Source organism: Pararge aegeria, chromosome 5 (genome assembly GCF_905163445.1).
Source record: "Pararge aegeria chromosome 5, ilParAegt1.1, whole genome shotgun sequence".
Taxonomy (NCBI): Eukaryota; Metazoa; Arthropoda; class Insecta; order Lepidoptera; family Nymphalidae; genus Pararge; species Pararge aegeria.
The window spans coordinates 17,883,150-17,899,931 of NC_053184.1; the positions used below are offsets into that span (position 1 = coordinate 17,883,150).

Here is a 16,782-nt window from a genome sequence, read left to right on the forward strand (position 1 = left end):
AGCGTTTGGTTTCATAGATTATTTTCAAAACGAAAGACTAACTCGATAATATTAGTTCCTTAATTTTCTTAAAAGACACTAAAAGGTATTTACATTTGTGAATAATGTTTTTAATTCTAAAAAAAGAATAATGACCGTTAACAACAATAACAAACCAAGCAAATAATTTTATTCATAAAAAAATCAAACACGTAATTGATTATCCACTTCCGTAAGCAGTGCTTATAGACACCCATACATAGAGAATTTATGAATGAAACTGTTCTTGTGTGAACCGATGCTAATCTTGTAAGTACAAGCGCACGATTATAACATTACACGACACACACTACTAACTTGCACGCACACATCTAGCAAACGATTCTTTTTTTGGGCGTGCTTATTTTATTTGATATTTCTATGCAACACTAGAGGGCGTCATATGTCGAGTGATTCTTGATAATGGATTTACGCTGCAATCGATAACATGAGATTTAAATAATAATATAGGTATTTTTACGTGTTTTAAAAGGTAAATGTTTAGCGTTTACGGTTAAAAATTAAAATACGAAGTAGAAGATTTTATTTTGTACGCTATGCGACTCGCGCGCGCTGGTTGCGCTGTCGCCTGTCTAGCGACAATTGACCTAGAAGTTTGGCCGCTCATTACTAGATGGCGCTTTCATATAATTTTTTACTTAGTGTTTTTTGTAATTACAAAACTTTGATGGTCCTATCTGAAGGCTCTTTAAGACCCTGAGGGTAGGGTATGCACTGCTTATTTGCATATATGCAATGCACGCCACTGTTGTTCCCTTCGGATCTTATTCCGGCCAAAATAAATATTTTGTCTACAGATCGACATGGCTTTAGAGACAGAATCATCTGATAAAGTGACGCTTCAACAGCTGGGGCGTGTCACTGTCTCTGTGTCTACCCACAGAATTTAATCGACATTGCTTAAAAGATAAAATCATTTGATAAAAACTATCAGTGCGAGTGTAATACTTTAAGTTACCTATGCTTGTGATCGTCCCATCGACCGTAGCACAGGTCGATACCGCCGACGAACGCGACAGTTTGGTCTACCACAACGATTTTCTCGTGATGCGCCCAGAAGAATATGCCCACTTTTGCGTGATCTGGATGCCGGAATACCTGCAAGATAAATATAGACAATATTCAATATCATTTGATGATCCTCGGTAGGTGCTACTTGGGTATTTATAATAAACGAATTTTCTCTGAGCGGTGGGGGCTGAGTTTGAATCCCAGCACGCACCTCTAATCACTTGTTTCGACGGCGAAGGAAAACATCGTGTCCATACAATAATGTCCTCAAAGGTATGTGGAGTTAACCAATCTACACTGGGCCAGCGTGGTAAACTTCTCATTGTGGGAGGAGACCCGTGCCCTGTAGTGGCCCGGTAATGAACCAATATGAGACGTAACCAAAATAATAAATCAAACAATCAACCGTCCTTAAAATCACTGTTAAATAACTAAAATTAGGTGGTAAGTGATGATAGATTCAGCTTCCATTTTGAGAAACCCGACACGCACCTCTAACTTTGTGGATTTATGTGCATTTTTAGATTAAGCAATTAAAAATATTAGTTGCTTTAACGGTGAAGGAAACCATCGGGAGGAAACCTGTGCGCCTGAGAGTTGTCCGTAACTTTCTTAAAAGAGTCTACCAATCAAGTCGACCTTGAAAGCGTGATGGACTACGCCTAAAGTCTTTTTCTTCTGATAGGAGACCCGTGCCCTGTAGAGGGCCAGTAAGGTGATGATGATGAAAATGAAGACACTAGTCGGATAAACGACTTCAATAGTAGCAGAGCTTCTAGTGGCAGAGCTCGTCCGGGGTGCTTATCTCTTCCGCCAAGCAGCATTGAGGTTCCGATTTTAAGGGCGTGGTTTCCGCCGGTGCAATTATTGGCACTTGAGGCTTAACATCTACGCCTCAGTTTGATGGATAGATGCACGTTGCATGGCGTGTTCCTGTCAAGCTGTTCGAAATTCAAAATGCCATTACCACACCCAAAGAAGAAGAAGCCGTTCAAAGTTTGTCCACTTTGAGGGCCATCTGCCTGGTCCGATTAACAATAGTGTAAAAAACGGATCGAGGCTTTCAAAAACTGCCAGTATAAAATGTGTACCTTAATATTTTCACTAGCTAATCTACTTTTACTGTAGAAACTGTTGATACCGAGTGCCATCTCCACCTCTTTGTACAGCATTATTGACACCTTCACGCCTTGCGCCTGGAAACGACAATCAAATTATTCGAAATATGTGGTACGAGTAGAAGCAGGCGTGGCGTTACTTTGCGGAATTCCATGATATATTACAAACAAATTAGGCTTAATTTGCTATACTCCGCGAAATGCAGGAGAATCGGTATGGTGTAATTTATAATATCTTAAAACTTTATACTCCACACCAAACAGTTCTTCGGCAATGTACCCTCTACGCACGTTTTGCTCCGACTTTACAATGAATAATTATAGTCGCTTAGCAATAAACAAAAACGAAAATACCGTAAGGAAACCTGCATGCCTGAGAGATGGTATCATAAGCCTGTGGAGTCTACCCTTCTCACTCTGAGAACTCTCCGGGCCTCTATAGGGCGCCGGTAATGATTTCAAATCGCTTTCAATCGTCTATCAATCAGCTATCAAAATGTATATATAAATAAAAGGATGCGGAGCTCTGTGTACTGTGACAGTCGGAAAAAAGTCACATATAATTAACACATGATGTAAACAAGTATGGCGGCCTCCGATTGACGATTATATCCGAACCTAACCGAACGACTCGTATGGATGGGAGTATACTCAAAGCTTTCTCGTTACGTGCCAATTTCTACCATTCAACTCTATATTCGTAATAACATTTGTTAAGATAATTAATTTAAAAAAATATATATTATTATCGACTGTGCAAGAAGTAATCTAGGCTTCTCTTATACACCTGATTTTGGTAGAACTATTAAACTTAGGAAGAACGAGGACTTTTCTAAGTTCATACCGCACGAAGAGGTAAAAAGGAATTCTGCAGATAATATCAATAAGCAAGAGATTTAACTCTTTGAAACAAAATATTTTATGGACTAAAATTTGATAAACGATTTGATGCTGCGATGTAATAGATTAAATTCCTAATCAAAACTTATGAAAAGAACTATTCATAATAATTTGTTCATAATTATAAAATATTTGAAAAAGGAGCTTAAGGAAATTTCCTTCCGATTTGATATGATATAAAATGGCTTACCGCCTTCCTTTTCAAAATGGTGTCCAGTCTCCAATAATCTCCATTCAGAGCTGGCCTTTTCATGTGTATCTCGGGGCTGAGCCACCAGTCCGCTATGAAAATCTCCTCTTTGGCTAGCTCCATCGCATCGGCTACTGCAGACAGGTACGCTGAGCCATCTACCAACGTTCCTACAGGGGTGCCCGCTCGAGGCGGGGCGAACGAGTGATGTACGTTTGGGTACGTGAATTCACGGGCTGTAGGAACATAAGGGAAACATAATCATCATCCTCAGCCAAAGAAATCTAAATTTTGTTCCTATATACCTTTTAGTTACAACGATTGTGGTAAAATACGTTTATTTTTGGACGGCCGATTGGCGCAGTTTGCAGCGACCCTGCTTTCTGAGCCCAAGGCCGTGGGTTGGATTCCCACTACTGGAAAATATTTGTGTGATGAGCATGAATGTTTTTCAGTGTCTGGGTGTTTATATGTATATTCTAAATATTTATGTATATTATTCATAAACATATTCATCAGTGATCTTAGTACCCATAACACAAGCTACGCTTGCTTTGGGGCTAGGTGGCGATGTGTGTATTGTCTTAGTATATTTATTTTTATTTATTTTCTCAAAATAAATTACTATTTCACTCAATGATAATATTGATACTACAAATAACGGCACGTACAAAAGAATCAGAAATTATATAAAAAACCTGAGGGTACATTTCTAAATACTTTCATACTGCCATACATAGCCACGACCGCACTCAGGTTTTTTCAATTACAAAGGTTTAAAGTTTTTCCTTAAAAATATCGACATTTTGTTCTATTTTAATGTGGTTAGGTTATTTATTATACATTAATGCTCCTTCAAAGCTCATGTTTTTCTTACCGATATTTGTTCGTGGTTTGTTTAAGCAAATGTTCAACGTATATACTAACTTAATATACAGCGTGTAACTTAATTACGAAATACTGGTAAAGGATACAACATAAAGAATCATCCTGTATAAATATGAAATATGTATAATAAAGAAGAAGCGAATTTATTTTTCCATACAAACGAATTCAAAACATTCTTACATATTTTTACTTATAACAATCCTATTGAACATAAAAGATCGACACGCGCACCTACGTCCTAAACTTATATAGTGACAGGAGGTACATGGTTTTAATTTTGCATGTGATGTTAGGGCTGTGCCTATCTGATTAATTCGGTTTTCATTACACATTGTATATTTGTATCATACTGCATGGTTATTATACTAGCGTGGGCTTTGTGTCATATTATGTGTTGTAAGTTGCTGTTTTCTTCTTTTTTTAAGAGGATAATAATTATTGTCTCCTGTAACACAGTTTTAACTACCGCAGGAGACAGGGCTTCACACTCATGAAATGCATACGTTTATTTTGATAAAATAAAGATATTATTATTATTATTATTTCCGTGGCGCCACCTTGGCTTGGGGTTTCAGCTGCAAATCAGCGCTGCATTCTTATCAAGCAATGTAGCAAAATGCTGAGCTGGTACCTTTTACTGGGTTGTGCCACACAGCTTTATTCTGGAGTTTATGCTAGTTGTGCATTAAACTGTGTACAATTAGCAGAGGCGCTGGGTGGCATCTTAGGGGCATAGCGTTAAAACATTTTAGTGTATGGGTATTTTAGTAATAAAGATATTTTATTTCTTTTTTTAGTAACATGAAACAAGTAATGCCCCTAAGCACTTTGAGGGAAATAAAAAGAAGAACGGCAAGAGAAAAAACTCAAAAAGTGGGGTTGAAAAGGCAGCCTTATCCCTTTGTAGCGATCTCTTCGGGGCAACCATAACTTACCGGATTGGTTGGAAACAGTCTTCAAATATTGCATCCACTCCTTGCTTTTCCTCTTGGTCCAGCACTTGATCACCATCTGCCGGCTATTGTTCAGTATTTGCAGACCGTTGCTGAGCCCCGTGGAATACATGCCGCTTGATACCTCAAACCTATTGTTTTTAGATAGATAGATAGATAAAGTCTTTATCGCACAAAGAGAGAAAAAGAGAAAAGAAGAAACAACTAAAATAAAAAGTACATAAAATGCGCAAAGGCGGTCTTATCGCTTTGAGCGATTTACTTCGTAATATAAACCCATTACAAGCTCACTTCACGGCACGGATCTCCCACAATGAGATGGGTTAAGGCCGTAAACCACCACGCTGGCCCAGTGCGGATTGGTGGATATTATTTTTATTATGAAAAAAAATAACGTTTGTTATTATATTAGTATGGTAATTTATGCAATAAATATCACTTGATTTAACGGCGACGGAAAAAATCGCCGGAAATCTTCATGCCTGAGAATTTTGGATAACGTTCTCAAACTACAGACCACGGCCTAAACTCTTCTCATTCTGAGAGAAGACCCGTGCCCTGTAGTTGGCCGGTTGCATGATAAAAGTGTCTTACTAATAGATAATGCAATGTTCTGAAATATAGATAAAAAATTCACAAAAGGAGTACAAAATGTATATGTTTTATCACAAACGTAAGTTCAGTTGAAAGCAAAACCGAGTATTAAGTTTTATACTTGATATTTATGTGTAGAAACATAAAAATGTATTTTAGTTAGCTTTCAGCGCGTTTTTATCAAACAATTAACACGCTAGCTAATCAAATTTACTTACGATATCATTTAACGCTGCATGTAATAAATAGAAAAAAATATTATTAAGTATCCGTATATGTGTACCTATGTTTGTGAAGTTGCAGTATGTTGACGGCAGGTCAGAATACAGTAGATGCGGAGCTTCACAATATGTGCCGAGGGTGGCCACCGAGGGGTAAGAATCCCACATAACTCAAGCTATTCCCCTAGGTTCTGACGACCTCCCTGGCGCAACGGTGACCGCTGTGAATTTAAGTAGGAGGTCCCTGGTTCGATTCCCAGCAAGGGCAATTTGGGATTTCATAATTTCTGTATTTTCTCTGGTCTGCTATGGTGGGAGGCTTTGGCCGTGGCTAGTTACCACCCTACCGACAAAGACGTGCCACTAAGCGATTTAGTGTTCAGATGCGATGTCGCATGGAAACCGATAAGGGGTATGAACACCATACTCCCTAACAGGTTAACCCGCTACCGTCTTAGAATGCATCATCACCAGGTGAGATTGTAAACAAGGGCTAACTTGTGGAATAAAAAAATAAGGTATCTCACCAATAGATTTCCACTCAAACTAAAAATTCACTTACAGAGTGTATAATATACATATGAAGTGTAACCCCGTTTATTATTACACATATATTATTTGAACATTATTTCCACTTGTGCGCCAGTGCTCTGAGAGTTGATAAAGCTGTGGCAGAAGATACATTTTTATCCTTTCCCCGAGAGATTATTATCTCCTGTCCATGTTAGCCGTGCAAGGTGACGTACGAGGTGATTAAGGAAATATAATGGACAACGAGAAGCAGCGTCCTCTGTGCTACTACTACTATATACTGTGATCACCAACCTGTCTGCCTAACTTGGTGATTATTGGCAAACCCTTCCGTTGGGAGAGGCCTTTAGTCCATGATGTTTATGATACGCTGTTAGATCTCAAGACAAGTCGAATCGTAACGTGTAAAAAACTTACCCTTGATCGAAAAGCATAACACCTTTAACGATTCCGTCGCTCGGGCGAATGTATCCAAAAAACGTGTCCTTCACAAAAAACCATCGCTCCTGCCACTTCGCACACACCAGCCCAGTGCAGAAGTAATTGCACCTATAAATTAATAACACATAATATTACATAACGCGAAAAACAACGCAAAAACAACCAAAATTACGCAACGTAAAATTTTATTCACAAAGAAATTATTTAAAAAAAATATAATAATAATGCGAAGCGGTGATAGCCCAGTGGGTAACTCCGACAAATTATAACCGATTTAAATAATTATTTTTGTACTATACATGTTATAACGTGTTTAATTTTGCCCAAACTTTGTGTAGATCTGATGAATGTGGTTGGAGATAGAGGACAGAACTCCTCAGCGGACAACAGCAAACCCCTCATTTAAGGCTTAGCGATCCTAAATACTTAAAAAAATTTAGAACTAGGTATAACTAAATTGAAAGCCACATGAAAAAGCAAAATCAAACGCAGACGAAGTCGCGGGCAACAGCTAGTAAAACTATATTTGTCCTTTCATCTGACCTGACACACACCATATTGCCGAGAAGACCGAAGCAGTTGCAGCCAGCTTGCCCGGGCCGGGTTGAGCCGGTTCGTTTCTGGATCATACCCTCCTTGCCTTTTGTACCCAGCTCCGCGATGAATGACAGTTGCGACACTTCCAAGAATTTCACCTTAAATAATTTTTCACCCGTTACCCTTAGTACAGTAAGCTTTTCACGCTCACTGTCGCGTCGTTATCGAATATCTACTCGTATCTTATATATATATTTCTTGTGTGCGTGTATATCTCACTGAATTCCTCCTAAAAGGCTGGACCGATTTGAATGTTTTTTTTTGTATGCGTTTGGGTGGCACCCTGGATGGTTTAGATTCACAAATCAGCTGACAGATGGCACTGGGGTCCGCTAGTATATATATTTTCATATTTATGGACATAAGTTAGTTACATCTGCATATCGTTTGCGAAAGGTGCAAAAGTCATTTGTGGGTATGATTCCCGAATAATTTTGGACCTGTCAATGCATAAGTTTAAACAACACATTTAATAAATTACTATACGATTGATGAATTTCTTAACTACAAGGTTGCTTGAAAGCAGGCTCCGCTTAAAAGTAGTTACTTATTCACATTACCATTTAGAAGGAGTGTAGGCCGACAACGATAAATGTAAAAACCTTTTGTTGACGTTCCATAATCTACATAGCTCAGTACAGGTAGAAACGAAGTACGTTTATATTCCTACACAATATGTAAAGGTAGAATAAATATATTAATATTTATTCTCAAATTTTGAGAATAAATATATTTCTTTGTTATAAGATGTGTATAATGTTGTTTAAGTTTGTATTTAATATTCTTCTTCGTTATAACTTATTTTTACAATTACATTATAAAAATTTACAAACTAATTGATAAGAATAGAATTATTTTTTTTTTATAAAGAGAGGTGGATTACACGCTCCTACAACGCGGTTTAGCCCGATTAGATAATTGACTCACTTTCATACAACGATTATTAACAAATGTCACAGATATTGCCTGGGACCGACCGCTATACGTGTTCTCCAAAGCACGGATTGAAGATCATTTTATGAATTCCGAAGTTAAAGAACTCACTCCTATCTTAACCTCCAACGAATCCTTAACCGTATTCAATGAGGACGTGGTTATGAAGTGTCAGCTTACCGTTTCATGATGATTTCTATATATAGATATGTTTAGCAGGTTAAACAGATATTCCTCGAGTTGCTTCATCCGTAACTGAATCCCTTCGTATGTCACCATCACCTCGGGTTTCCGAGGGAACCTGCAAAACAATTACAAAAGTAAAAGTTATATCAACTGTTTATAAATGAAAAGTGGATATAACCAACCGCCTGACCCGAAATGGACATAAGTTAGTGACTGCATATCGCATAAGTTAGTATCTGCATATCGCTTGCAAAAGGTGTGAGATTGAGCATACGCTTTTATAATATGTTTCCCAAGGTAATTTTGGAACAATATTAATCATTTTCTTTTTTGACCACTGGCATAGTGTAAAATAAAAATTAGTTTTTACTTAACTGCGCATAAGTTTTATGTAGTATAATTTATCTTTATAAGTGTGAATAATGTGCTTGCCATCGGAAGCAGCACGTTTATATAAGGTAAAAGTACAAAGTGTTAAGTTTATTTTTGCGTAGGTGATAAATTTAAGTTTTATTTTTTGTATTTTTATTAAGCGTGCGTGTGTGTTAGCCTGAACAACTAAAAATATTAGTTTACGTTAGCAATAAGAACTTATTATATCTATTGTATAACATTTGCTACATTTTATTGACGAAATAAAAGACATTTCCAAAGAAACAATATTCATATGTTTAAATAAATCGTGGTTACTATACGATTGGAGGATTTCTTAAAGACAAGGATACTTGAAAGCAGGCTCCGCTCTCATCTCTCACAAGATAGAAAAAACGTCATTTCATGGCTTTACTGTATTTTATATGCATGATTAAAAATTTCGCACTGCATTTGCAAGGACTGCTAAATGTTTTTATTTGATGATATTTATTTGATGATAATATTTTTATATTTCCCACAATTGTAGTTTATAGAGATAAACTATAATTTTGGGAAATTTAATCCTCCTCTGGGCAATTTTCATGAAAAGGATTATAAAGTTTTTGCTTCACGTTATAATATATGGATAACATATAGATAATGATACTATCAAATATAATAAGAGGCAGTACCCATAGATTGATGTTTTTCTTCACATGTTATAAGACAAACGATGGAAATGTGTTTACATAGTGCTGATCGCATGATGGAAGATTAAAAAAAAAATGTAATCATACCTGGGCAAAGCGCCTTTTCTTTTTCTAGGCCTCCCCTCACGTCGTTTGTTCGAATTTCTCCTTGCCACAGCCTCCAACGCCACTTTTTCAGCTTTTTCCTCACTTTCATAAGTATTTTTAAAACTGGCTCGTCTCGACTTATGAGTTTTGGTCGGGAAAGGTATTTTAAGGGACGCCCTGTATAAGGACAGTTGCTGGTGGAGGTACAGGATGTGTTTGTACCGTTTCTTGATCGTCCATGAGAAGTCACCATGTTGTAGATTTATTGTGTATCTAGAATATAAATGAAAAAAATCAAAATCAATATTATTGCTTAAAATAACTATTATTTACTTTTTCACGCTACGTAACAAATAAATAGATAAGTAAAACCTTTAAAGATTTACCGCGAAACCCGTGACGTCGCGGGTTTCTTGTTGCATCTTTCATGTATCTAACACCGATTTCTCCGCATGTTTTTTTTAAATTCGGCAGTAGGTTCTCCATGGTAATTACAAAAATAGATTAAGTAGCTTTATTATGATATTGAAAATGAACTGATTCAATTTCTGTTTCAACAGTGTAATTTTTTTTCCCATTTTGGTGCTTTCTAGTAGTTGTCGAGTTCATAATTTTATATTTTTAATAAAGCGTTTTACTAACACTTGTAAGTAGTTGGAGTATGTCAGTATAAATTATGCATCAAAAAAAAAATTAAAATACGTACGTATTTGTTTGGTTGGGCAAAATTGTCACCACAAATAAAAATCAAAACTTAAAAGTATTTAAAAGTTAAATTAAAGAGTGCCGTATTAATACCAATTTCCCATCCAGATATCACAGACTAGAGTATCTATTGGTAAAAATATTTGTGACACTATAAATGGTGAGAAACAAATATGATTCCCGTTTTTCCGATTCTCACGCTTAAAGTAATAGACCTTGCAATATACTTGATCGAAAAAGTATTTTTATGGAAACCAGTAAGCGATTAATTGACGTAACAAATCTATTTACGGCAAGTGTTCAATAGCCCATTATAGTATATACAGAGTAAAATCAGATGAGTAATCACATTCCATATTGAAGGTATTATTTTCCACTGTAGGATAAACATACTTGACTGCTTCCTGCACCAGTGAAGATATTTTGATCGGTAGAAATCAGATGTGTGGGCGTTCGTAGAGGGAATTTATTACACAGTTACGAAAAAGGCTGTGAATCATCATAGGCTTCGCCTTAAGCTTTTTTTTTTTGTTTAAATACATCTTTAGTTACAAACAAGGTATAGGATTTATAGCACAGATGCTTTTCTCGTTGGTCTAATAATTAGCACTTTAAACAACAGATTTTAAAAGGCTCGAATCCCTGGCTCATTTATGACTAGGTAGGTATAAACTTTTCTGTCTAGAAATTTCCAGACCGAGCCCGGAGTAAGTGAGGTGTGAATTTAATGTAACTGTCATACCCTTTAACAGGTATGTCTTGCTGCCAGGTGAGCTAGCAGAGAGGTAACTCTATAACCAAAAGCCATGTGGTTAAGGCTGGTGGCAGGCTTTGACGACCTCCCTAGCGCAACGGTGAGCGCTGTGAATTTAAGTGGGAAGTCCCGGGTTCGAATCCCGGCAGGGGCAATATGGGAATTTATTATTTCTGAATTTGGTCTGGTCTGGTGGGAGGCATCGGCCGTGGCTAGTTACCACCCTACCGACAAAGACGTGCCGCTAAGCGATTTAGTGTTCCGGTGCGATGTCGCGTAGAAACAATACTCAGGTTAGCCCGCTACCATCTTAGACTACATCATCACTTACCACCAGGTGTGACTGCAGTCAAGGGCTAACTTGTAGATGGATAAAAAAAAGGGTCAGAATACCGCTAACCCTTTTCATTCTCCAGGTGTCGTACGAGGCGACTTAGGGAATATAACAGAGAACGGGAAGCAGCGTCCTCTGTGCATCATATACCTACTAATACGTCTGCCCAGCGTGGTGATTATGGGCAAACACCACCACTGGGAGAGGCCTTTAGTCCAGCAGTGGACTGTTATAGACTAATAATAAATAAATATAAATATACTACGACAGTACACACATCGCCATCCAGCCCTAAAGTAAGCGTAGCTTGTTATGAGTACTAAAATATTTTTATGAATATAGTATGAATAAATCATATACATATAAACACCCATGAAAAACATTCATTTTCATCACATAAACATTTATCCAGTTATATAAACCAACCAACCAACCAACCAATAAAACTTGAAGTGAAATAAAAAAGAAACGCGTCTGATTCCACCGCTTTTAAGCCTAATACTTCTTTGCCTATTTGTCAAACAATAGAGTTATGAGATTTTACTTCATGATAGGGGTAAGGATATAATTTTCTTTACTTACAGATTAGGATTGAGCAAATGTGTAGTAGCGCTTCTCTCGTTCTCCACGAATCTGACCTTTATTTCAACACCCGGAATGAACACTTTCCTGTGAACGGAATTAAACTTAACCGGCGGAGCATGTATGGCTTTGTATGGCACTGAGGTAGCTAGTGGCGCTGAAAATAAAAAAAAAAACCCCTATTATACTGAAGAAGAGCGTTGCATATTTTTTTTTAAAGGCAGAATATATTTATAACTCTTTGAATTGGTTTTTTAATATTACTTGATTTAACAACACTGTGAAGAAATCTAAATGCCTGCGAGTTTTTCATAACGTTTCTGCATTCGAGATCTCCTCTCTTCAAAGAGAGAGAGGGATTTAGAGCTTAGCCCAATAAACAATACTATTAGGAAGTAATTGGCAACGATAATTATAGTTAAACTGTTAATTATTTTGATGTTATCATATACGGCTTAATCATAGATTATTATTAACCTGTCATTCGTACGATAAGCATTATGAAAGTTTATTTATTTAATAAACCATTGTCGTAACTTTGACATCTATCTTTTTCACTGTCAGTCAGTTCACAATCCTTTTAACAAATCAATCAAGTGATAACAACATTAAAAATATGTTTGTTCTGATCACAAAACAATCTTTTTATCTCTTTAAGAAATCAATATATTGTATCATATCTAACATCTACTTATTTATAAAAATGGAATTATTCTTATTCATACTTTTACAAACAGTGTTAATTAATAACTACGCAAACCACATTTAAGGAATAGATAGTAGTAGTTATCTGCAGATAATCCTGTACCGAACGTTTACCCGTAACAAATCGATAGGTATGCTTCATATAACAAGAGTATTAGGGCAAAATAGCGCTTGTACCCATGATTTACATGTGACTATGGAACTAGACTTTATTCAAAATGCTTAAGTATAGCTTGGTTAAGGGAATGTTCGAAAATAGGTAATTTTGCAGATATGCCTTATCTTTTATGATTCCCATTCAAACTAGATCAAGGGATGTCTCGATGACAGCTTTAGTAAGGGTATTTTCCGTGGTATTATCTGCACAGCAATGTATGCTTTTAAGCATTGTACCATTTATATGCAGGGTGAACAGAGTTGGTGAGAATATGGCACCTTGTGGAACACCCTTATAAAAAAAAAAACCGTCGACAAATTCAGTCAAGGTCGCGAACAAACAACGTATAATTAAATTAACTGACTCATATACCTTGTTTAATAGATACACTTATATTGTTTTCCGATAATATCTATTGTAATCTGATAAAACAAGTGACTCATTAGGACCAGACATTTCATGGACTTGTGAAAGTTAAATATATTTGTTCAATACCTTCACTGTCTATTTTTTGACCAAATGAAACAGTAATAATACATTTTGTATTATTGAGATATAATCACGAATTATTAAAATAAAAAATTATTAAGATTGATTTGTGGCTGATGATCCAAGAGAACTTGATAAATATTTCATATTCTGAGTGATGCTTAGTTGTAGTTGCATAGTTGGTCTACCTATATTTTTGTAGTAGTAATTTTAATTGCTTTAAGTAATGAATAATTGTTGCCTTTCTAAATAAATAAATGAAATAAAACATACAACTTGCGTCTGTTTCCTCTTTTTGTTTCTCCACATCAATCACTGATAATGATTCTGGTACTGCCAGACTCTCGTCAAAGTCTGAGTCCAGACATGGTGATGAGAGTGAGTCCAAATTTTGAAACACATTTTGAAAACAGTCTCCTGGTGTGGTGGTTGGTGTTGGGGTCTCCATGCCGTAGTTTGTGTAGCTGTAAAGTTCCTCATCTGAAATTACACTGTTTTTATTATTGATGAATCCAAAATGATAGGATGTTATGGATTTAGTTATTCAGTCAATAATATTATGGTACAGCAAACACCATAGTCAAAAGTATTTACCTAAAATCATTAGTCTTAATGCAAAACGGCTGTGATCAGGTTAATTTAAACAACAAAACTTTTTTTTATTAAAATTTGATTGAATTTTTTCAATATATTGATGTCCTAATATTTATTTTTGTTTTAAAAACAACATTACTTACAAACGAAATTAATTCATTTTTCTGCTTAATTCATACTTATATTTTAAATAAAATATTGTTTGTTTCATAATTTGTAATTGACAAACTCCAAAGATGCTGAACTAAATTTAGTAATACTTCAGAATTAGAAAGCTACCCAGAAGTCCTGCACTTCACATGTTACTATAAAAGGTTATAAGGTTTAGACACATTGCTTAGGAGATAATGAAAAATTATAACTATGGTATGATTTTATATCTATTAGTATGTTATCTGCGTGGCCAATATTTTGCTTAATGAAACCGTGGGTAACAGATTGTTTTATATATACCAATTATAATAAAACGGTTTGCTTATTGGTTTCAAGTACAATGATTTCATACATCATACAAATAATTTATTATTAATTTTACACTCAACATTAGAATATTAAATTTACTGGAGATGATCAACATTTTATATACTTTTATGAACACAAATAGTTTTTGTTTTTATGCTACTGTGCAGTCCGCTATAAATTTTTTAGAAGATTTTAAAAATTATAAACTCAAGAGATCAAGGGTGTAAATACTCAACTGTCAACGGTACATCGATTGCAACAACAATTTGTATTATCATTTTTAAACTTAGTAGCAAATATAATTAGCATTAGTTAATTATTATTTGTGATGCAGCAATAGTATAGTGGTTAGGGCTTTATAAGAGTTCCGCCCGCTGCACACACCTCTAACATTTCACAGTTATGTTCAAATAAATATAACTATGAAGAAAAACATTGTGAGGGAATCTTCATATGCTAAAAACATTGTGAGGGAATCTTCATGCTATTGCAAACTCACATAGAGTTTGCCATAGCATTCTAAGTTCCTTGCCCTGTAATGGGCCTGTAATGAGTTGATAATGATAATAAAGAGTGATGCTTATATAAAACTAAAAAAACCTGGCCAAATGAACAAAAGCACTCAATAGAAATCACTCATATGTAGAAATACAAGATTGTATTTAAAATTGAAGTCAATACATGTTACTTTCATGTTTTGCAAACACTAACATATCAATGCTAAATTTTTATTAACAAAATTTTCTAGTCAACAACCTTGGTCCTGGTTTTTTCCTTTTTTGTACAAATTTTGTGAGAATTGTTTCCTGTCCTGGGATTAATGTTACTTTCTGTCCTTTCTAACTAACTCTGTGCCAAAAAAACAAGTTGTTTGGTTGTTTAGTTAGGGCCTGAAGGTAGGACAAACAAACACACTTTTGCATTTCTAATATTATTATGGATTATGTATAACAACGCTGTCACTTATTGGCATTATTTGCTTGTTTTCCATTGTAAATATGATCCATATGCTAACAATAAAACAATGAACAAACACATAACACTTGCACACACTACCTCGCTTTATGAGATTGTGGAAACTGAGTGTCAAATCATTGCGTTCCATGTTATTCTGCACAATAAAATCCGTTCTCACGTCACGGTACCCGCAAGGATGCTGATATGTAATGTTCTGGCCATTACACAGTATGTGTTTAACACTTGTGTACATAATCTACGCTGATAAGATAAGTTGATGCGATTTGGCGATTTCAGTTATTCCACGACGATGGTTGCGTTCGGTTTGTGTGAAAACGAACGAACGTTTTTTGGAAACGATTTTACACGCTTCATTGAAGGCTACTATCAAGGCTTTGAGAAGTAAAACACAGTAAAATAGTAAAAAAAAGTACTTACAAAACTTTATTGCCAATGTTCCGCTTGCTGTACTTCTATCATGACTGAGTGAAACAACGACTATGGATGGATGTATGAGGTTAGATAACTTATTAACTGATTCACTCGGATAATTACTTGTGTGTTCAAGGTTTATTCGTGTTAAAAAACTGAGTTGAGGCCCAGTGATAGGTACCTTTATCTTTCATCCAGCATCCTTGACTGACGTTTATGTTGACGTATGACGTACCGTGATAATGACGTCTGATGGACAACAGAGCTTCCCAAACTACAACCCTCAGGCTAATTTGCAAATTAAATCGACCATTTTGCAAATCTGTAATAATTAGATTAAATATGTTGTATAACTTTATTGAGTTTTAAATATAAATTAAATATTTGGACTATTGGTAGTCATAAGCATAATTCTTATTCCTATATTGAGGATGCTTTAAATTTGTAGAAAATAGATCACCAGTTAGCCATCTCAGTGTAGCACATCATTCCTGAATTAAATTTTCTACTAAAAATATGATTTAAATAGTTAAGACCATTATGTATTTAAAAAATATGATTTCTGTTTATATATCAAGGAAGACACTTAAATAAAATATATTATAAGTGTCTTCCTTGCCAATGTTGGAAATAAATGAAATTTTGTACACATCTGGTAGCAATTTGTCTCCTCTCAGTAAATACAGTAGTCTGCCATCTTTTTGGCTGGCCTTAAAACTATCTCACTTTAGGGCGGCCAAAAGGTGCAGACTTTTGAACGCCAATCATGCGCCAAGTTCCCTTCAGGAGCTGAAAATTTTGAAAATTAGTTGAAACGTAGTTAGGTAAATAATAAAGGTTCAGAACAAGAAAGTCACG

At 35.6% G+C, this 16,782-nt stretch overlaps 1 protein-coding gene across 5 annotated transcripts in view; it reads right to left on the reverse strand.

The window, feature by feature from the left end:
- LOC120623715 (phospholipase D2) overlaps window positions 1-16,136 on the reverse strand; it is a 29,808-nt gene extending 13,672 nt beyond the window's left edge. The window contains exons 1-11 of one of the 5 annotated variants that reach the window (XM_039889900.1): window positions 15,592-15,745; window positions 13,753-13,959; window positions 12,129-12,285; window positions 9,754-10,026; window positions 8,597-8,717; window positions 7,430-7,581; window positions 6,863-6,994; window positions 5,082-5,230; window positions 3,259-3,494; window positions 2,142-2,246; window positions 998-1,137 (exon numbers count right to left, since the gene is read on the reverse strand). In XM_039889900.1, the coding sequence (XP_039745834.1) occupies window positions 998-1,137; window positions 2,142-2,246; window positions 3,259-3,494; window positions 5,082-5,230; window positions 6,863-6,994; window positions 7,430-7,581; window positions 8,597-8,717; window positions 9,754-10,026; window positions 12,129-12,285; window positions 13,753-13,959; window positions 15,592-15,745 (1,826 nt within the window). Of the gene's footprint in view, window positions 1-997; window positions 1,138-2,141; window positions 2,247-3,258; window positions 3,495-5,081; window positions 5,231-6,862; window positions 6,995-7,429; window positions 7,582-8,596; window positions 8,718-9,753; window positions 10,027-12,128; window positions 12,286-13,752; window positions 13,971-15,291; window positions 15,310-15,591; window positions 15,746-15,930 lie in introns of those variants that run through there. The other 4 variants (XM_039889901.1, XM_039889903.1, XM_039889904.1 and 1 more) reach the window with 4 other exon arrangements.
- Window positions 16,137-16,782: the final 646 nt, after the last annotated feature.